At 43.3% G+C, this 22,118-nt stretch overlaps 2 protein-coding genes across 3 annotated transcripts; one reads left to right on the top strand and one right to left on the bottom strand.

Moving 5' to 3' along the window:
• The first annotated feature begins 3,407 nt into the window (after positions 1 to 3,407).
• On the top strand, positions 3,408 to 8,256 carry spg21 (SPG21 abhydrolase domain containing, maspardin). Its single transcript, XM_031878211.1, has 8 exons — positions 3,408 to 3,422; positions 3,703 to 3,909; positions 4,216 to 4,296; positions 4,553 to 4,698; positions 4,782 to 4,890; positions 5,940 to 6,047; positions 6,145 to 6,285; positions 7,344 to 8,256. Exons 1-8 carry the CDS (start codon positions 3,408 to 3,410, stop codon positions 7,467 to 7,469), a joined length of 933 nt encoding a protein of 310 aa, XP_031734071.1. The 3' UTR covers positions 7,470 to 8,256.
• Positions 8,257 to 15,448: 7,192 nt separating this feature from the next.
• On the bottom strand, positions 15,449 to 21,942 carry shcbp1 (SHC SH2-domain binding protein 1). 2 transcript variants are annotated; one of them, XM_031878198.1, is made up of 12 exons: positions 21,381 to 21,942; positions 21,162 to 21,277; positions 20,362 to 20,570; positions 20,146 to 20,241; positions 19,829 to 20,059; positions 19,546 to 19,723; positions 18,823 to 18,943; positions 17,542 to 17,673; positions 17,298 to 17,416; positions 16,872 to 16,958; positions 16,448 to 16,586; positions 15,449 to 16,369 (listed from the first exon to the last, which is right to left on the bottom strand). In XM_031878198.1, the coding sequence occupies exons 1-12, from the start codon at positions 21,664 to 21,666 to the stop codon at positions 16,071 to 16,073; spliced, it is 2,013 nt and encodes a 670-aa protein (XP_031734058.1). In that variant the 5' UTR covers positions 21,667 to 21,942; the 3' UTR covers positions 15,449 to 16,070. The 2 variants fall into 2 exon arrangements, with proteins under 2 accessions (XP_031734058.1, XP_031734057.1); XM_031878197.1 differs by having other exon boundaries at positions 15,449 to 16,372; positions 21,381 to 21,939.
• Between the last annotated feature and the right edge of the window lie 176 nt (positions 21,943 to 22,118).

The following is a 22,118-nucleotide window of genomic DNA, read 5'->3' as shown; positions in this document are numbered from 1 at the left end:
ATTTGTTTGATGATCTGAAACATTTAAGTGTGACAAACATGCAAAAACATAAGAAATCAGGAAGGGGGCAAACACTTTTTCACACAACTGTATATAAAACACAACCACAAAATACGATGTGTTGGACACAGTAGACACTCTAAGGGATACTTGTCAGAAATTTCAGTTTGAATAAATATTAGGAATATATATATTTTTTTATAAATATGTGGTTGCGCCACCTGACATTTTTTAGCCTGTGAAGTTAAAAAATACTGTTAAAAACGATTTAAAATACTATGAAAAGTTGGTTCACAACTTAACTTGTTTCACCACATTTTTCCAGACACAAAAATATGTGTTACATCCATTTTGAAGATAATTTTTAAAATTACCTTTTTAGAAGGCTTATTTGTCAATGACCCATATGTCAGCTGATAAATGTCAAGAATAGAACTGTTTTAGAAACCGTTTCACCATTCTCTAGTTTATCACCAGTGTGAAGTGTCAAGTCTTTTTTTACACTTCTTAGTCACACCTGTAGTAGAAAAAAAATGAAGGAAGTCTTAACATTTGGGTTATTGGTTTGATATATCATTATTAGATTGTCTTTAACTCTTGAATATAAATATCTGTATCAGCCTCTACAATCCTGTCAGTCAGGATTGTAGAGTTAAACAGATTGTAACTTTGAAAGAGCTCAGACGCCTTCAGATAAAATGTACAATATATTGTGGATCCTCCATTAAAAACACATAGAGATATCTCTTCTGAAATAATTGTAGCAGGAAAAAACTCTTTCAATGTTCATATGGACGCCCAGGACAGACTTGAAAAATTATGATGAACCTGTCCTTTTAATATTTCAGCATGACTGTTGAGTCAGTATCATGAGTCACACTGTGTGTTTTGGTTCAAGATGTCTCAACCACCAAGTGGATCTGTGTCATACTGACACAATATCAAGAAAAACAATAGAATGGTGAATGAATTATAAACGGGGAAACAATTGCAGGACAGAATGTTCCTGTGAAACATTGTGTATAAATGTTTTTATATATATTAGGGGTTCACAAAAATTCTCAGTTCGGCTCAATACGACACAGTGATGCCACGGTTCGGTACATTATCAATACAGCAAAAAAGCAGACATGCCAAATGCTCGCTGGTGAGACTCTCAAGGGGGCGTGTCTGAAGAACATGGCTCCTCCCATTCAGTAGTGAGATCATGTGTCGTTACAGTCAGGTAGCTTTGTGTCTGAAGAACATGGCTCTTCATCTCCCGGGAGCTTCGGACGTTTGATTCTCTGTTTGGGCTTTAGTTTTCCTTAACAAAGCAGAAATTATGGTCTGGAGAAATGGGCTCGTGAAGGAGTAGTGTCACGGGGCTCAATAACATTAAGCATGTTCGTACAGCCTGGTTTCCCGCTCCAGAGTAGGGTCTCATATCCGCAGCTATAAATATACCTTTAGCCCTGTTTGAATCAGTAGGGAACAGCTACACGCTGTAGGGAGAGTTTGTAGCGCGTGTGCTGCTGTTGGTTTCCTGCTAAGCTAGTTTTGCGTAGCGTGCCTCGCATAACACACGAGCCTCACCAGAGTAGAGCGTTGTTCTTCCGTGGTGGGCGTGTCAGACAGCACGTTGTCTGTTACGTCAGGTGGGTTTGCATTTATGAGCACATTGTATTTCCCACAATTTAAGCAGTGAACATTGTAAAAGTGTGAGTGTGTTTGCTCACCCCATGTCCTGCACAGTTACTTAATAGTAAATTAAAGTGTCAAGTCCATAGAAAAGAGAGGGATGCTACAATGGTTACAGAACCAATTGAGTCAGGTCACATGACACGTGTGCACGGGTTTGTTTTGTGTGTGAGTGCTGCCACCAGGGTAGGAAATTTACATATTTTTTAGGGGGCAATGTTTGCCCCCACTGACTGAAATCCAGGGGCATTTATAAAAAAATTGGGGGCACTTTTTGAAACTTGTGAAATAACATTTAACCTTTGTTCAAAATAATAAATATACTTATTTAGGCTTACAGTATATGAGCAATTGTCATCAAATGGCAATAATAAGACTATTAGGCAGTAGTCTACAGATTCAAAGTGTTTTCTTATTTCTTTGTGGTTATTTATTGTTATTATAAAACTTTTTAACAATTATTAAGTCAACGATGCCTTGATTACATATACATCAGTTATTGTATGGAATTATTGAGAAAGATATTTTTGTAGCACCTTAAATATTGTGATATTACCCATTTTTGTCCTGAACATATGCATTAGTCATTGTGTGGAATTTTTAAGAAAACATTTTTATAGCACCTTAAAAAGGTGCCATTTGAAGGTACAAATTCAGTTCGGAGTTTTTGCTTAGTAAAATATCTTAATTGACTGTCAGTCAGGTATTATTCATCAGCAACCCTCAAATCAAAGAATAAAGACACTTTACGCACAATTTAGGTGTATTTTCCCTTTAACTCACGAGATGCAGGTAGCATGTTTTATACTTAATGTGAATATAATTCATTTAATCTCATTTCCATTATGCAATATGTATACTTTGTTGGCATCTTATCCTGAAAACCGGATGTTCGTCTGAAGAAACCTTTTGTTGTCTCACGTTAATCTTTCCGCTAACTTTCAAAGTCCTTCGCTCGCTCCCGATCTGTGACGTTTGAATGAGTTTACCGTGAATTTCAGCAAATAGGTGCACTAACATGTAAGTGTCTGCTGAGTTGACCGCAGTCTCGCAGTCTCAGGTCTGATTAAGAAGCGCACATTTATTTATTTGTTTAGAAAGTTCGGTTCTTCACGCACACGCAACATCAGTCAAGGCGAAAATCAAAACCATTCTATGGCAACTGGACCGGGTCATATAGGCTATGATGTTTTTGACAAGTTTATTAAATTATCACTATTATTAGAGGAAATTGTGGGGGCATTTGTTGCCCCTCTCCTAGTGATATCAGGGGCAAAATTATATTTCTTAGGGGCAGTTTTGCCCTCGTGTATTTCCGACGCTGGCTGCCATTCACCTGAAGCATTGAGAAGAAGCGCTGTAAAAACGTCACAGGGAACCGACAGTCCAGCCTTATATCCACTAAAAATGGCTTTAAATCGGCAGCGTGGGAGCATGTTGGATAGAAAGTGACCGCAGATTGATTACACAGTTCAACCATCATAGTGTGCAGAATAGTTTTACCGACGATCGTTATTGGCTTAGATTAAGTAAAAATGTGCGCTCTGTAGAGCGGCATTGGATGCTGACGTTGCATCGTGAACAACACATCTGTGTTGAATGAGCAGGAGGAAAGCTAACGGCTAACAGCTAACAGCTGTTAAGGACAGAGTAGAGGCGACATTGTGGTGCGTTCAAGCTCCATTCAGTAAAAATTAATATTGTTTTTATGCAAATAACCATTATAGATGATTAATAACAAAGTAAGGTATATAGTTAGTTAATGATGATAACACATATTTTTAGTTCATTAGGCCTATTAGGAATATTCAGTTTGATAATCTTGAAAACAGTAAAACCGTGATATTTCCTCTCAATAATCGTAAACATGTCATATTGTGACCTCCCCAGTCTATATCCTAGAATAAAGAACTCCTTGTATTCAGTCTATGGTCTCCATCTTTAGTCTTTAAGTCAAATAGGTCCATATTTTATACAGCCTGGTTGAACTCCTTTGTAAAGAAACGTAAGGCTCATGGTTAGTTTGTCGGATGTATTTTTCTCACCTTGTGTTTTTGTCTCCACCAGATTATTGTCGATGATGATGACAGTAAGGTGTGGTCGCTGTATGATGCCGGCCCAAAGAGCATCAGGTGTCCCATCATCCTCTTCCCACCGGTCAGTGGGACAGCTGAGGTGTTCTTCCAGCAGGTGTTGGCTCTGACGGGATGGGGCTACAGGGTCATCTCGGTGAGCCTGGCACTGGAAACACTGCAGCTTCATATTTCTGCCACCAATGGTTCTATTCATTATTGATTCATCTGCTCATTATTTTCTCCGTTCATCTTATTATTATTCCTGTGTTTTGTTTATCAAATGTTCGGAACAGGGAAACATGTCTATCTTGTACCAGAGAATATTTGGCAGGATTGAAACAGATTAAGTTTCTGTCACTAGACTAATTGATTAATCGACTAATTCATTGACATATCAGCCTCACACTAATTATAGGATGAGTCTGCAATTATGTAAACGTCTAGTCTGTGTGGTTTCCAGCTGCAGTATCCGGTGTACTGGGATCTCATGGAGTTCTGTGACGGCTTCAGGAAGCTTCTCGATCACCTGCAGTTGGATAAAGTAAGTCTGTGGTTTTCCTTTAGCTTCAGACCTTCAGAGTATTTTCTTTATCCGTGAGTATGCAATTCATATATGATCGCCTGATCGTGATTCAACCGCATCTTTTTGATGAGCAGCAGAGAGGCTGACTGTGCAGAAACAAGCTAGCCATGGAGAGTAAAGGAGCGGTCCTGTTATAGGTGTAGGCATGTTACCCGATCACCCGTTCTACACTCCGGCTCTCCATCTAATGATGACTCTCTGTCACAACCTTCAGGTCCATCTGTTCGGTGCATCTCTGGGTGGATTCTTGGCTCAGAAGTTTGCAGAGTGCACACATAAGTCTCCCAGAGTGCACTCACTGATACTGTGTAACTCATTCAGTGATACCTCCATCTTTAATCAGACGTGGACTTCAAACAGGTGCTTTCTAACATTCCCATCGCACACTTTCCTCCCCGTGTTCACATTCATTATTGATGTTTTCTTTCCATGTCCCTCCTCAGTTTCTGGTTGATGCCAGCTTTCATGTTGAAGAAGATTGTTCTGGCGAACTTTGCTAAAGGGCCCGTGGATCCTAAAATGGCAGACGCAATTGACTTCATGGTTGACAGGGTAGGTGGACTAAATGGATAAACCTGTATATCCAAAAATCATTTTTCCAGAAGCATGAAAGCCTGTTCAGGGACTGTAGTGGTAGAGCAGGGTCGTTCTTCGGTTCGATCCCCGGCTCCACTAGTCCATGGCTAGCCCCAAATTGCTCCCGCAGGCTGTTCCTGCAGTGTGTGAATGTTAGTTACCAATAGACTACTACTTCATGTGGTACCCATCATGTGATGGAAGCTCTGTGTCCTATTGGCTAGCTCATTGCCGCTGCACTGCTCTCATACAGATGCTAACGGGACCGTGTTGTTGCGGAAGCATAACATGCATCACGTATCGTGATGTCAAAGATAGTGAAGTTGTCCTTCTGTGTCAAATGCTGTGCTGCCTCCATGTGGCAGCTTCCATGTCCCCTGCCTTGAATGCACAGCAGGTATAGCACTGCTCTTTTAATGGGTGAAAAAGTCACTGAAAATGTTGGAGAACACTAGACAGAGGCTGGTAGCCTTGTTCTGCACTAGAACTTCTAGTTCTATGACTGCGTGTGGAGGTGGCTGATGGACTTGAACACAGGCTCCAGGTACCTATTTGAAGAAGAGGACCTACAGCAGTGCGATGGAACATTTGGAAGGTTTTAGTAAGTCTTTCTCTTCTGTCCTCAGCCTCCACAGGATTTCCCCCACTTCTTCCTAGCTAGTTTGATTACATTTCAACGAATTGTTCAGCCCTACTGTGATCCGGATGTGGTCCTGCTGTGTCGTTGTCTTCAGAAACTGACAAGGACGTCTCGTTTCTCTAAAAAGGCGTTTCTTCTCTCCTCACATCTTCAGTGGGAGGAAAAGACCCAAGTGAAGAAATTAGTATGAAATGACATTTCAGACAAATGGAAAGTAGCCTTAAACTGCAGACATTGATATCCATCTTCTCCTCTCACTCTTGGAAATAAATAAAATGAGTGTTTGACTTTTCCTTTAATCTGTTTTGTTCCCTGAAGTACAGATATGTGAGGTCTTTGTGTTTGAATGTTAACCTCTGCCCTCCATGTGTTGTGTGTGCTGTAGTTGGAGAGTCTGAACCAAAGTGAGTTAGCATCGCGGCTAACACTCAACTGTCAGAACTCCTACGTGGAGCCGCACAAGATAAAAGATGTTGCTGTGACCATTATAGATGTAAGAGTAGAAGCGTCTCTCTCTATCAGGAGTCCATTCATATATATTTCTGCTCCAATAACCTGACAGACATGTTTCCTCTGTGAATGGTGTTGAGGTGTTTGATCAGAGCGCTCTGTCGCTGGAGGCGAAGGAGGAGATGTATAAACTGTATCCCAATGCCAGACGAGCTCATCTGAAGACGGGAGGAAACTTCCCTTACCTGTGCAGGAGTGCTGAAGTCAACCTCTACATACAGGTAGGCTCTGGTTCATCCTTCACCATGAAACCATGACTGCTGGTGATCCTCCAGGTGATCCTCCAGGTGATCCCTCAGGTGATCCTCCAGGTGATCCCTCCAGGTGATCCCTCCTGGTGATCCCTCCAGGTGATCCCTCAGGTGATCCCTCCAGGTGATCCTCCAGGTGATCCCTCAGGTGATCCTCCAGGTGATCCCTCCTGGTGATCCCTGATTGATGATGCATTCTCTCTGGCACTTTATTGTCACACATAGTGCATCTTGTTGTAGGGCTGGACAATATGGAGAAAATCAAATATCACAATATTTTTGACCAAATACCTTGATGTGGATAATGAGACGATATTGTAGGGTTGACCATAAGTGCTTTCACAAAATATTTACACAAGGATGTTTCTGATAAATAATCATCAGAGACAATGATATAATGACTAAGTGGGTAAAGACAAATAATGAAACAGCTAGAACAGTCTGCCGAGTTCAGAAATTACATCACTTTACTTTAATGCAGCCTTTAAAACCAGGTAAAGACAACATTACAATATCCAAAATGTCATAAAAATAGTCTCGTATCACAATATCAGTATAATATAGATATATTGCCCAGCTCTATCTTGCTCTATTTGTATCTACAGTTGAAAAGCAGCACCGCACCACCATATGTTTCCTCTCTGTCGTTCTCTCACATGTTGGAGGTGGAAGTGTGTGACTGTGTAACGCACAGCAGCTAAATGTGTGTTATTGAACACAGTGTAGTGTTCTTTAGTAGAACCACAGGTCTGCTCTCATCTCCTCCTTATCACAGACGTGTGAAGAGATGCAGTTTCAGATGGTTGGCCGGCTCGTTTCTTCACAATGCAATGCTGATGGAGAAAACTCCGAGATCCACTCCAGAACACCAGGACGTTGCTCTGGACAGGATTGAAGTGACAGGAGGGCCGGCCAGTTCTCAGGAACCAGCTGGTCTCGTCACGTTTCCTGTGTGTGACGTGTGGTGTTTATGGACTTGCATTGATGTTTTTTTATGATGCTGCTTGTTTGTTTTCTTTCCCACACAGATTCACTTGCGTCAGTTCCACGGGACCAGATACGCTGCCATCAGTCCTGCCATGGTGAGCGCTGAGGAGCTGGAGGTGCAGGAGAGTCACCTGAGTGGCAACCAGGACGACGACGACGACCAATGAGACTTTTACCTGCAGACCGTTTCCTGTCAACATTTCCAACACTTTATCTTACTCTTCATCATTTCACAGGACGCTCTCCAGATTTTCTATGGAGCTCAACACTCGCTCAGCGAGACAACTGAGAATATTTTTATTTGACAGATGAAGCAATATTTTGATAATGACCTGTAGATAAATGGCACTCGGCCGCTTTGCTTTAAAAACATACGACACCTTGCCTTATGTGAAATGAATTAGATAATTGTTGCACTCATAAACTGCCTGAACTCTTCCTATGTGTAATATATATTGTGGTTAACACAGCCAGCAGTGAACTGGTGTCCTGTTAACAGAAAGCTGAACACTGGTTACGGAGAGACGCACGTCTGAAAGTGATTGTGTAATTCAATCAGAGGAAATGACATGTTTGTTTGTTTTGGAATACAGTTGATTATTTAGGATTTGACATGTGCAGTCGTTCTTTCCACTGGTGTCAGTGTGAGCTGAGGTTTACATGAGGAGTCATGAATCAGCCCATCTGTTCAACTGCCAAAGCCTGTTTTTGCAAACTGAAATCAAACGTCAGTCCAAGTGTCACTGGATGTTTTGTAGTTTCCAGCTTCAGAAAACTACAGGATGTCTCTTCAAATATGAAGGACTTCCATGTGGCTCTGCTGCTCTGGGCTTCATTCAGACCTCCAGATACTCCTGGAGCTAGAATTATTTTTTTTCTCTCTGCTTCTGAATGGATGAAGAATAAATGAAAATGATGTGCTGTGCCTTTTTATAAAAGATGATATACACATTATTTCCTCTTCATTGTTAGTCTATTTCTACTAGATGAATGTTAAAGTCTGCCGATGTCATGTGCAACCAGGTATAGCAGAATGTGCTGCCAACATTGGTCCCCTTCATTTCTTTCACTACAGTAACCAGCAAACTGCCACATGTCCTCAGCCATCGACCCACTGCAGCAACATGGAATGTGGAAGTGGTCACCTGACTCCAGATCAGCTCCACAGTTCTTAGACTCTCATCTCTTTATCTGTCCGACCCACAAGTTCACTGTTTTGGTTCCCTCTCAGTAAAAACAGCCACAGTACACGACTTACTCAACAACAAACCGACACAGTTAGAGACTAGCTGGTGGACAAAGTGGACAACATTAAACCGTCGACAACACCTTTACGTGGCCGGTCTGTAACAACCAAGCCTCATTGAAATTGTCTGATGAATTCGGCCCTAACCGACACAAGACACTGAATCTCTCCATCTCTCCAGTTTGACATTTTTTGCTGGTGTCTTGGTGTAAATGACGTTCTTCACCCTCGGATGTTTATTCTGGTTTTGCGCCACCACATGACCACTGTATACAAGAAAAAGACAGCAAACATACTTAAACTAGAGCATCAACGCATGTAATCCAACAGAGTCCAAATGATCTACGGAAATACAAATTACAACTGAATAAACACAAACGAGAAAACTCAATTCGGCCTACACGGACACAAACATTTTCAATACAGTAATAAACATCACCAGGACCTGATGGCTTCCCTGCTGAGTTCAATAAACACTTTGAGTTCTCGGTCCCAGTTGTCTACAGATTAACAGCTGAAATTAAACAAAAATCCAAACTTCCAATCGACATGAACACTGCTCGCATCTCTTACTAAAACCCAATAAAGACTCGAGCTCCCCATCAAGCCCTCTATCTCTCAACACAGACACAAAAAGCATTAGCGAAGCCCAAAACAGTTACTCAATCCATCATCCACTCAGACCAACTGGCTTCATTAAAGGAAGAGACTAACAACCTGCAATGAGACTATTTAACTTAATCCATTACACATCTCATACAAACTCACCAACAGATGCAGATAAAGTCAACTGGGAATTTTTATTTTTACACAAGCTGAAGAGATTTTGTTTTCCGATAGAAAACAGGTCAGTAAAGCCTCCGGTGAACGATGGAGCTTTAACGTGTCCTCAGTAGGGCGGTTGTAACAAACGTTAAATGAGACTACATGTCCTCACGCCATCACAGCCTCGCTGCTGGCGCTCATGCCTAGCATTCACTTCTCACATCTGCCGATTGTATCTACGCCGCACAGCTCGAGGGAACCAGAGTGACGTAACATCCGGATTGGCCCGCAAAAACACGTTATCTGTGCAGCACTCTGTGTGAGCACCATGAGTGTCTATTGATACATCTCAGACAGACTTTGAACTGGAGAGCTGGTGACGTTTACTGTCCAGTCCAACTGAGTCACACGTTTGCAGTCTCACGTGAGCTCCTCTGGGAGATGTGATGAGTTCATCAGGTGGGCACAAACACCACTCCAGATAAATGAGATGCCCTGTAACTGCTGGAAGTAGAAATAAGTAACTGTTTGCTCTCAAGTATCAACTTAAAGGTGATGATATGTCCACGTTGTTACATTGGTGGTGTTTTACAGTTCAGAGGGAGACTGCAGCTCAGCTGGTAGAGGTCGCCCTTCAGTCCTCCAGTCCACATGTCAAAGTGTCCTTCGGCAAGACGATTCATCCAGCACCTGCATGGTAGCTCGCTGCCATTGGTGTGTGTGTGTGTGTGTGTGAATAAGTAATAGGTGCTACAGATAAAAGCACTATATAAATGTCTTCTACTAAATGATGAGTGTACTAAGAACATGTGCCAACCAGCTAACTGATGTCATCACTGCATTTTTAACATATTGTCACAGGAGAGTTCCCGCCATCTTCCCTTGTTACCCTGAGGTCGTATGCACACTGCTCTATGTATTAGTGCTTGTGTTGATCTCTTCTCTCTGCTCTGGGTTCTGTGTGTGACGGGCTGCAGGTGAGCTCGGCTGAGGATTGAGTGTGTAGGTTGTTGCAGGCAGCTGATTGGTTCCAACCTCTCCACTACCGGCAAGGATTTTCTGTGATGTCACCAATCTATCCATTGATAAAACAGCCCAGGTTTAGTGGGGTGTTTGTTTTCAGTTGGGAGTTAGGTCAGTGACTTGTCTTTTGTTTTCTCATTTGAGTGGGTAAGCTTAGATTGCCTAACTTTAGTTCCTTCTCTTTAGTGTTCTGTTCCTAGCCCACCCTGAAGTTACAAGTCTTAAAGAAACTTTCATATATATTCAAATATTTCATATATATTCCTTGCTGCTGGTGGTTCATGGGGTGCTGGGAAGACAGGAGCCTCATTGTTCATGTTGTGCCGGCCAACCCCTGTACCTAAAATACTGCAGTATCCAGTCTGAACGACTACCGCTCAGTGGCGTTCTCACGTGCTTCCCAGCCAGCCTGGACCCTCACCAGTTTACATACAGAGCCAACAGATCCACAGAGGAGGCCGTCTCCACTCCCCCCCATTCAACTGATACTTGCAAACTCAGCACTCGACTGCAATAGACATGGAGAACTCAGCTGTGAAGTTTGCTGATGACACCACCCTCATTGTCCAGATTACAAACGATGAGAATTCAAATTGGGACGTTATCAACAAACCTGCAGAGCGGTGGTCAGAAAACATCAGCAAAACCAAAGAGCTGATCATTGGGTTCTTAGAGGAGCTGAGCTTGTAGGTTCCTGGAACCAGCATCACAGAGAACCTGTCTTCACACGTTGGTCAAGAAATTTAAGGAGGCAAAATTCCCCATTCAAAGTTCCTGTCAACTTTTACAGCAGAACAATAGAAAGCATCCTGACTGGAATCATTACAAACTGACATGATGTGCACGGCTCAGGACAGGAGGCTCCACAGCGGGGGATTAACAGCAGAACATCATTGGTACTGTAACCAGGTAGAGAATTTGAGCCCTAATATCTTTATTTTTAGGATCATTTTTCTATTTGTGATGTAACACAGCAGATAATTTACATCTTTAATCTCATTTTAATTTAACCTTATTTCTGTTGTTAAACAAAGTGTCAATCACAGCAGTTTTACCCAGATACGCTTCTCATTGGTTATTTCGGCGAATGCAGACTCCCGATTGGGCAAAGGAAAATAAGTCCCGCCCTACCAGAAAGACGTTAGACGTTACAGAGTAAGAGAATGCGCGAGGGAACGAGCACTATCTGTTTCATAAAGTAGTTCAGCCGTTACAAGTGATAACTGTTTAAACGGTCAGACACAGCGCTTTGTGAGACTGCACTCAGCAACGTGAGAGGTGATTCAGAGACCTTTGTGCCACGAGTTTACAACTTGTGGCAGCGTCTTGCCTTGTCTTATACAGGCTAGGTTTTTGAAGTTCCCTGGATACCTTTGAGACTGGATATGGAACTCTTCCTGACGAGGAAGATGGCGAGCCACCACTGAACTGATCATCTCCTTACCTCGAGGAGTAGGATCAAGATTTTCTTTGTTGCTGAGGAGAAAACAAGCGTTCTTCATTTCTCACCACCTGAGTGCACCAGTGTGGTAGGATTAAGAAAGGAACACATCTTACTACTTTGACTTATTCTTTTGACTTTGGAACTGAAACTGACTGTTGAATAGTTGAACTGACTGAATAAGGAAACAAGGAAGGAGCTTGAATGCGAAAGGAACAAACTGAAGGAACATTGCATCTCAGAGACACTTTTACACATTTCAATGGATATGTGCTGAGTTATCTGATTGAGAAGAGCATTGTAAATGTTGTATAAGATGTCAATTTTATTTTTATCTTCACAAGGTTCAATATAACCTTTGAAATCAAAGCATTCTGTGGCTCCAGTTCTTTGTGTGTCTATTATTGGCTATAAACCTCTCCCTATGAACCTAGGTCCTGGTCCAACAAACAATTTGAGTATTCTGCAGATACTAAGAGGGTTACAGACTAAAACTTGGCGAGCCAGCCAGGAGAGGTTAAGATATTAGCATTTTTGCCACAGAAAATTGAAGATAGACACCTTTTGAGTAACTGGAGCAATGAAGGTTTTATTTACTGTAAAGCATCTAACATTATTTTCAAATCTTCTAACATATTTCTGGTGATAAAATGGAAGTTGTGAAATCAGAGAATGTTAAGGTTCCAAACGCTGTTTTATTGAGCGGGTTAACTCACATTTCAGTAGACAATGAATTTTTTGACTTCCTGAAACAGTTTGGGCCTGTAGAAAGGTTAGTTTAGGTGCCTTCCGCTGGTAAAGAAGTGAGGGTTATTGTTGAGTTTCAACATGAAGCTACAGTCAAAGAGCTATAGAGACGTCACTTACCACTTGACAGAGCTTGCACTGGAAATCCGCAGGTTATTCACCACATTCAAAGCCTAGCGAGTGCATGCAGTAGTGAGGCTAGTGTTGACTGAGCTGAGAGATTCAGCACAGGAAGGTGGCAGGTCATTTGAAGATATTTTGAGAGAAGAGTTGGCTCGGATAGGAGAGTCAGTGGGAGGGGAAGCCCAAGTTAAAGTGGCTGAAAATCTCTCACAACCTGAACCAGCTGACCCTCAAGATATACCACCTGCATTCCATACTTTTGAAAACCCAAGCTTAGTTAGCATTGCACCCCAGCCTATTGAAACTGTCAAAGAAACTACTCCACATGGAGATGGAAAACCTAAATCTCATCAATTGCCAGCTGACCAACTCAGCACACCTGAGGTACAGCGCGTCATTGTGGAGCACATTGTCAGGAACAGTGAGGCAGCATCTCAATCCAATCTGTCTTACAAACTGAAGCCATTCTCAGGCAGAGCTCCTCACCCTGCATTTGAAGTTGACTATGATACATGGCGCAGCAGTGTGGAATTCTGTTTGAATGATCCCAGTTTCAGACACACAGGTTGTGAGGACAATTGTTGAAAGCCTTTCATCCCCTGCAGTTAACAGTGAAATCACTGGGTCCAAAGGCTAGATCTGAGGTTTACCTGAAACTGCTTGATTCAGCCTATGCAACCGTTGAAGATGGTGATGAGCTTTTTGCTCGTTTTTTGAACACCAACCAGAATGTTGGAGAAAAAGCTTCAGATTACCTGCAGAGGCTACACACTGCTTTATGTTCAGTGATAAGGAGAGGGGGAATTGCTCCGAGAGATGCTGATAAACAACTTCTCCGACAGTTTTGCAGAGGCTGCTGGGATAGCCCAATGATAACTAGTCTCCAGCTTGAACAACGCAAGAATGATCCTCCATCTTTTGCCGAGCTCCTTCTTCTACTGCGTACTGAAGAGGATAAGCAGGAAAATAAAGCAACAAGAATGAAACAGCACTTAGGAATAACCAAAACAAGAGCCCTTTCACATCTGGAGACCACACATATGCAAGGCATAGATATTTCTGATCCCCTCCCCAATCCTGATGATGCTCCATCCGCCACCACTAATGATCTTAGGAAGCAGATTGCAGATCTTGCTTCTCAGATAGCACAGCTCAAAGCCTGCAGCTCAGAGAAACCTGTCAAAAGGGCATCAACAGAAAACAAAAAAACAGAAACCAAGAACCAATGGACCAGAAACAAAAGAAATCAAACAAATAACTGTAAAGTTGCCTAAACCTAGACCATGGTACTGTTTTAGATGGGGTGAGGATGGCCACATTGCCTCCAGTTGCAGTAATGACCCAAACCCTGCGCTAGTAGAGGCAGAGGAGATCACTCAAAGAAAAGCAGCGTGGGTGGGAAAGCCATCACAACACCACTGATCCGTCTGATTTAAACTAGCTCCAGCTTCTGTTGAGGGGCAAACAGAAGCTAAGGATGAACTACGTCCCACCGTTACAAAGACGAAGAAAGCTCTGAGCTTAAAGACTGATGTTCACCACAATCGCAAATTGCCCCGTCGACTTGTTGGAAGGAAGTGCACGGCCAGAGTAGCTGTTGAGGGAGTGAACTGTAGTTGTCTGCTCGATACAGGCTCAGAAGTCACCACCATAGCCATGGCTTTCTACCAAGATCACTTATCTGAACACACCATTAAGCCAATCTCTGATCTTCTTGAAGTTGAAGGAGCGAATGGCCAGTCTGTCCCATATCTGGGATATGTGGAGACCAGTATAAAGTTCCCAAAAGTCTTATTTGAAACTGAGCCTGAAATACACACATTGGCGCTAATTGTTCCAGATCTTCGTTCAAATGGTGACGTTCCACTGTTAATAGGCACCAACACTCTGGACCCTTTATATGAACAAGAGTGTGAGACCCCCTTGCCTCACAGAACATCTCTTCCCTATGGCTACCAGCAGGTTCTGAGAACACTTGAAATCAGGAAGAAACAAGCTGATAGTGGCAAAGTTGGCCTAGTAAAACTCAAGGGTCGAGCCCAGAAAGTTCTTCCCGCCAACCAAAAAGTGCTGCTTGAGGGTTTTGTGTATGCTGACCAAGCAAAATCTGAACAGTGGGTCTTACTTGAACAACCTACTTGCTCATCTTTGCCAGGTGGTGTCTTTGTAGATTACTGTCTTATCACTCTGCCAAAGCATGGTCCCTACAAAGTTCCTGTGTTACTCAGAAATGAGACAAGGACATTACATTGCCCACCAACTGTGTGATAGCAGAGCTAGTTGTTCCCGATTGTGTCATTCCAAATACTATGACAGAAGAAAGAAAATGATCAGAAAATCTCTGCTAACTGTTCCACCCAGCAACAGACTACAGACTCAAAGCCTGCTCAGAGTTTTGATTTTGGTACATCACTTTCAGAAGAGTGGAAACTGGCTATAAACCTCCCTCTGTGAACCTAGGTCCTGGTCCAACAAATAATTTGAGTATACCTGCAGATACTAAGAGGGTTACAGTACCATCTACTGAGCATCAGTGATATTGGCGAGAAGAGGAGCCTGCAAAGAGCTCAAAGGATATTAAAGACAAAACCACCCAGCAACAGTCTGTTCACCCTGCTACCGTCTGACAGGAGGTGCAGAAGTATCAGCTGCTGGACCTCCAGGAATGACGTTACATTACCACAGAGGACATTAAGTCAAACGCGAGCCGTTGAAGTTTAAAATCGTTAAATGTATGACTCCAGTCCACTCCAGTTATAAACACTGCACATAAAGAATGAGTCGTCATACTGCACCACACAGAGGTTTCAACAGATACCTTTTAATCTGCAAGACATTCATTATATTCACTGAAGTAACAGTTTAAGACTCAACTGTATCATTAGTCAACCTGATGACTTGACCATAAAATACATCTAACCTTTAAAAACAGCCGAGGCACTCATGAACGAGGTTCATGAGATGTGAACATCTCATGAACGAAGGAAACTAATATTTGTGTGAACTCAGAATTACAAACTGTGCACTGCTTTCAAACCACCACCTTAAAGATACATTTATTAGATCTGAAGTGGAAACATCAAAACTCAAAGTGACGAGTGGATTTCAAACAAATAATGCAGTAAAAAAAATAAAGACATTTCACATCAGGAGCCCAAAGGAATAAATAAGATAAAAGCTTTTGTGAAAGTTCAAACCGGTACAAGTCACAGTCAAAGCCGGAGGACTTTCAGAGACTCACACAGGCATCACAACACACGTCCTACACAGGAACATTATCATCGCCGTCTCTGCTGTGAATCGGCAATATTTATTTCATGACAAAAGAAATCTAAAAGCACAAAGCGCCCCTCAAATAAACGATGTTAAAAGACGCGCGACAGTTGCGAGTGTGTCGACGGCCAGCCAGTCTGGAGTCGACTGTCAGTAGAAAAAGGTGCCGAGGTCGCCCATGCCGTTGCGTCTGAACTGGTTTCCCTGAATGGAGACGAAGATCTGGTGGTCCATCAGGTCCTGGACGGCTCGGCTGCAGGACGTCTCCTTGTTTCTGCTTATCTGGCGAATAAAGTGCAACTTCCTGCCTGAGGCGGATGCTACGTCACAGTCCGTGCTGTTGTTCTCTGCTGACTCCGGCTGCACGTCTGCTGAACCGTTGCTGGTTGGGTTTGTTGGATCAGCAACGCCTCCCTGCTGTTGGTCTACAGCCGTCGGTCCAGCAGGGCCTTCTGGGAACAAAAGGTCTGATCAATATTGATTCTGTGCTGTGGCTGTTCTATTCTGACCGAGTGAGCTCCGCCCACCTTCACTTGGGTCCAGAGCAGCATCACGCTGTTCCCCGTTGTTGGACTTCACTAGAATCACCCCGTAGCCTGCATTGTTGTGAATCACGTTGTTCTCCATGGTGATTGATGGCATCACATCAAGTTCATCAGCAAAGTCCTGCACGCGCGCGCGCACACACACACACACACACACACACACACACACACACACACACACACGTAATGACAAAGCAGGAGGACAGCACTGCACTTAGAAACAGGACTAAAAGGAGACAGATGTTTTCAGCCGACACCACTAGTGGTTTTACAGAAATGTTCATGTAATTCACTTGATTTCCATTAAGCTAAACATTTTCTAAACTTAGTCAAGTGCAATTTTTATGCTCACAGTCTCTTGGTGAGTTTTTGGTACAAACCCTGAAGACAGACTGAATGTTCTCACCTTGATGAGGATGCCGTCCTTACAGTGATGGATACCGTTACCAACCAGACTGCAAACACTCCCGGGGTAAATCTCCACACCAGCCCCCTGCACACGACACACAGCAACATGACCACACAGTCCCATTCAACAAGTAGACAATATCAGCTGATCGTTTATCACTGCATATTAGACAATAACTGAACGTCTTGGAGGTCATTTAGAAGCTTTAGTTTTACACTGTAAACTATCTCAGTCACATTGTTTAAAGCTGCACTAACTGATTTCTTTGGCCAGTGGAAGAAGTTGTGAACACAACACGGATACCTCATCACCTATGAGGTTGATATGGGGAACTAGTTTGTTGTGGAAGATGATACTGTTCACACAGATGAGAGCCTAGTGACTGTGAGGTGGAGCCGGTGGTCAGCATCCAGAAGCTCTCACCTTGGAGCCGTACAGGTCACACATGTTCATGGTGAGGCGCGCTGATGTTCGGACGATCACTCCTGTGGTCTCACACTGCAGCACACAGTTCTCCATGTTCAGAGTCCCCTGACGCACACCTGACAGAACGCCACCAGGAGAGAGAGTGTTACTTTACACCGTGTCACACAGCTACATGGGAATGATGTCGCCGATGACGAGGAGCCACCACAGAGACCGAGGGCCTGGATTCATGTATACTCACACATGATGCCCTCGATGGCATCGTGTTGGATGAACTTGATGTTGGACAGTCTGACATCGGCTCCTGTGGACTCCACAAATGAGTCGCCCTTGTTTTTCTTCTCAATAACCACCTCATCAGGGAGCCCGAAGCCTGACACACAGACGACATATGAACACAATCAGTGTACAGAATTAAGGTCTAGACGTGTGTTTGTTAGATTGCACTGCACTCTGGTCAGCTTCTAACAGAGCTCCATTCAGCTCTCAATCCTTTGTTTGTCCCTCAAGGTGTGAGGCCAGCCAGCTAACATTCACAAAGAGGCTGAAAACACCATCAATGCCCAGTGACACCAAGACATGTCAGAGTATTTATCACAAGCGAAACTGATCATCTGCACTTCTTCATCAGTCTGGTGTCCTCTGCAGTAAAACCAACCTCCCTTCTATTAGGCTTGTATACAGACGATTGAAGGGATGATCGATGATTGGTTTTTCATATGCAGATATTAATGCGATTTAACTTACTATCAGATCCAAGAGGTTATAAAAATCATCTTAAATCTGCGCCCTACTGAGCATTTAGATATCTTTTTGGAGTAGAGGCATGTCCGCCCACTGAGCCCCGTTAAGCCTTAGTTACAAACCAGTTTGCCGTCTTTTTCTTCATAAATCTCACCTCACACACACCTGCTCACCAAAACATTGCTCTGCGCTCCATGAGAGTAGGTAGATCATAGGCAGGGCTGTATGAGAGTGTCCGCTTTTTTACATCAACGAGGAGCCCCTGTGTTTTGTTTTTTTAAAAATATATATATATTTTTTTTATATAGATAGATCTATCTATCTGATAACTCTTGGCTTCAGAAATTAAGAGCCATATTTCCCTCTGACACACAGCGCTACACTTACTCGACGCAACTTATGAATACAGCTCTTAAGTATTAAAACACTGTCATTCTTTATGTATTTGTCATAAGACGGGGTATTATACTGTTGTTTAAGGCAGGGTAAAATATGTTCTACACTATCTGCAGGTTTTTATGGACATAATTGACTGCCTGTGTCTTTCACATGCTCATTTCTTTAGTAATGATCAATTGAAAAAAGCATCTATGGCAGCAGTCCATATGTTCCTGCATTATGGCTCCATGTGACTGGGAAGACATTTTACAACATGGGGATTGTATACAGATGACTGTAGGAAATATGTCCAAGGACACAACCCTGCAGTGTGCCTGTTGAGACTACCGTCTCAGAACTGATCATCCGTCTGATGATGTCAGAGGAAAGCGCTGCTGACCTTCTATAGCGATGGAGTCTGGTAGGAAGATGGAGCTGCTGACACTGTAGATTCCTGGGAGAACAATGACCACGTCACCCTGATGGCACTTTTCCACCGCTGACACTGGGTCTCTGTAGAACTACACACACACACACACACACACACACACACACACACACACACACACACTAGAGTTTAGGGCGGCGCTTCCGGACACCGTCAGGGCTCAGGACTAACTTCTCCTCCGGCAGCACTGACTCCAACAACTTTATAAATTCCAAGGAACACTTTCCCAAATAAATGGAAGAAATGAACTGGGCTGTAAATATGTGTTATGCCACGGTCAGCTGAAATGATGGATCCAAATGTAATGTATTCAGGATGTTTCCTCAGCAAACACATTGGAGCTCTTACTGGTGCCGTCTCTCACATTCATTTAAATAAAGAATCCGTTTAGTGTCACAGCATCCGAGGGAGCGTTAGCTAAACACGCCGGCTTCTACCCGATGTGTTGTGATTGGCTGTTCATATTCAAACAGAACTGCTCATTGAAATCATGCATTTTAATTTGACGCGTTTTATTCATGCAAATTCTTGAGCATAATTAGATGTAGAAATGACTAGCTTTGTGCATCACCCAAAAAATATTTTGTAAATTTCATCTAAACATTTGTCAGTACCTCTGCAGCCTACCAGTGGATACAGTGAGTGTGTGTGTGTGTGTGTGTGTGGGGTACTGACCCGAATCTCAGTGTCCTCAGAGGAACACAGAGGCAGCAGTCGGTCACTGAGGAGGGACTGGAGCTGGATGGTGCTGCAGGAGGCTGTGACCACATGGACCACCTTCATACCCGAAGCTCTGAGCCCACGGCTCTGCACACACTGCTGACTGGTATTACCTTTGTAGCCCAGCACGTACCTGGGGAGGAGGTGATGGAGGTAAGGACGATGACGAGATTGAGGGAAGTTTGGATAGAGAGACAAAGAGGAAGTAGTGGCGATGGTCTCTCAACTCATCTCTCACCTCAACAGGGGGTTCTCGATGATGTGCAGCTTGCGTTTGAACGTCTCCAGCTGGTCGTAGAGCTTCAGGCTCTCCACCATGGACACGTTGTCCAGCTCCGTGTCGGAGTTGGTTCTGAGGCCTCTGCACAGAACAGAGAACTTCTGGAAGCACTGGGAGCAGTTTTCCAGTAAGGACTTGTACTCTGCCACCAGGCCTAATGGGACTCGGTCTTCTAAGATGTCGTAGTAGCTGAGAGAAGACATGTTTTCAAGCAGGATTCATGGGAATGAAACAACACTTAAATACTACATCACTCAAACACAAAGTGTACTCACAGCCTGAGACGAGGCTCCACACAACGAACAAAGTAGTCAAAGTCATCATCTTCATCTTCCTCTTCCCACTGCCTCCAGATATGCGTGTAGAAAAACCTGCAGATTGAAGAGGAAGTGAGGAAGAGGACAATGGGCCAGTAGTCTTAATCAAACTGCTACAAAATGTGGACACACAACAAGTGAACTCCAGGAACAGGATCAACTCAGGAGTCCCACCTGAGGTGCTCGAGAGCGAGGGCGGTCAGATCAAAGTCCCCAGACTGCTCGTAGACCACCAGGAGCTCCTGCAGAGGGAGTCGATGCTGATTGGCCTCCAGCAGAGTCACGATGGCCTCCTCGGTGAGCTCACAGCCTCTGGTGTCACACTGCAGAGGCAGCACCAGCCTCACACACGCCTTCAGATCCTTCAGGTCCAGATCATACACCTGAAATCAGGAGAAGCTCTTCAGCACCGACATTTGAAATCATGAACAGCTGTTCACCGTAAACAAGTTCAACCAAACTTGTTCTTGTCCAGATTTATTTTGGCATCTGCGCAACTGTAACTTCTTGCACATGTCAAATCAATGGCCTGATGTCAAGAGTTTATAACCACCTTCAAGTTTTCAATCTGAATATTGAGCATATTTCTACAATGCTGAAAAAAGGCAAATCAGTGCAATTCTATCAGCTAATATTTTGTGTAAAATAGTTCATCCAAAATAATGCCAAACAACTGACAAAGTTTGATGGAGCACACTGGAATAAACTGAATCACTACAGGTCAGTAGAGATCTGAGAGTAGGCCTATTGTGCCCTGCTGCTTACATCTACATCATCTGGGTGGTATCATTTAATTGACTCGATATATATTTTAGTCACAAAATATCGTGCACCGTTACACCCTCAGAAACAGACAAACACAAGTTCCCCCGAGTCTCTGCTGTGACTCAAGATTGACAGAAGGGTCAAGTGGGGTGGAAATAAAAAGGTAGAGTTACAAAATGTACAGAAATATGTCTGAAAGTTGGTCTCACCTCCACCAGGACATCAAAGACACCAATAGACCACAAAGCCAACCAATCACAGGGCTCCACCACCTTCTCCAGGTAGTCTGCTGTGAAGGCCTTTACCTCGGACGGCTTACAGTCTCCTACACACGAATACGTACAAATACACAGGGACTGAGATTAGGAACGTAATGACTCAGAATGATCATTAGGACTTTGCCTACGAGTCTGAATGTCTGTAGTTACCGAGCATGTAGTCCTGGTACGCTTTGAACCGCTCGTAGAACAGCAGGTGGCTGGTCTGGAAGGTGTCTGGGAGACTTGAAGTCACTCGTCCCGGGCGCTCACATCTCTGCAGCTGAGTCCCGGACTTCTCCGTGTTAAAATGGTCTGTGCCACTATCGTCGTCATCAGCACTCTCATCTTCATTCTGAAGCAGAGCTGTTGGGATGAACATATGCATTACAATGAGGAGAGAATTGGAGTTCTTTTCTCCATTTTTGGGGAGTGTAAACAGCAGCTCTTCATACATACAAGTGTCCTCTCAGTGGACTTTTACATAACACTAAAGTAAAACTGGTTTCACTTATAAACTACTTCTTACACAGAGAGAAGTTACTAAACATTCACACCCACTAACTGTAACTGTTGTCTCGCTAACTGAACCAACTGACAAAGCTAACGATTAGCATAACAGAAGTTATGCTAATCTGTAATGCTACAGTGACCTGCTGTATAGTTGACTGTTCTTGATTGGAGAAAGCTACAGATGTTTCCAAACAACAGATTTACACATCCGTTAAGAACAGGCTCAGCTGTTGGAACACACTATTTACAAAGGATCTGCAATACCGTCAACAATACAGACACTTGTCTTTCTATTAAAGTGAGATACAGTTGTGTGAAAAAGTGTTTGCCCCCTTCCTGATTTCTTATTTTTTTGCATGTTTGTCACACTTAAATGTTTCAGATCATCAAACAAAT

Source organism: Anarrhichthys ocellatus, unplaced genomic scaffold (assembly GCF_004355925.1).
Source record: "Anarrhichthys ocellatus isolate YVR2014 unplaced genomic scaffold, GSC_Weel_1.0 scaffold166, whole genome shotgun sequence".
Classification (NCBI taxonomy): Eukaryota; Metazoa; Chordata; class Actinopteri; order Perciformes; family Anarhichadidae; genus Anarrhichthys; species Anarrhichthys ocellatus.
This window is presented reverse-complemented; position numbering and strand designations above follow the sequence as displayed.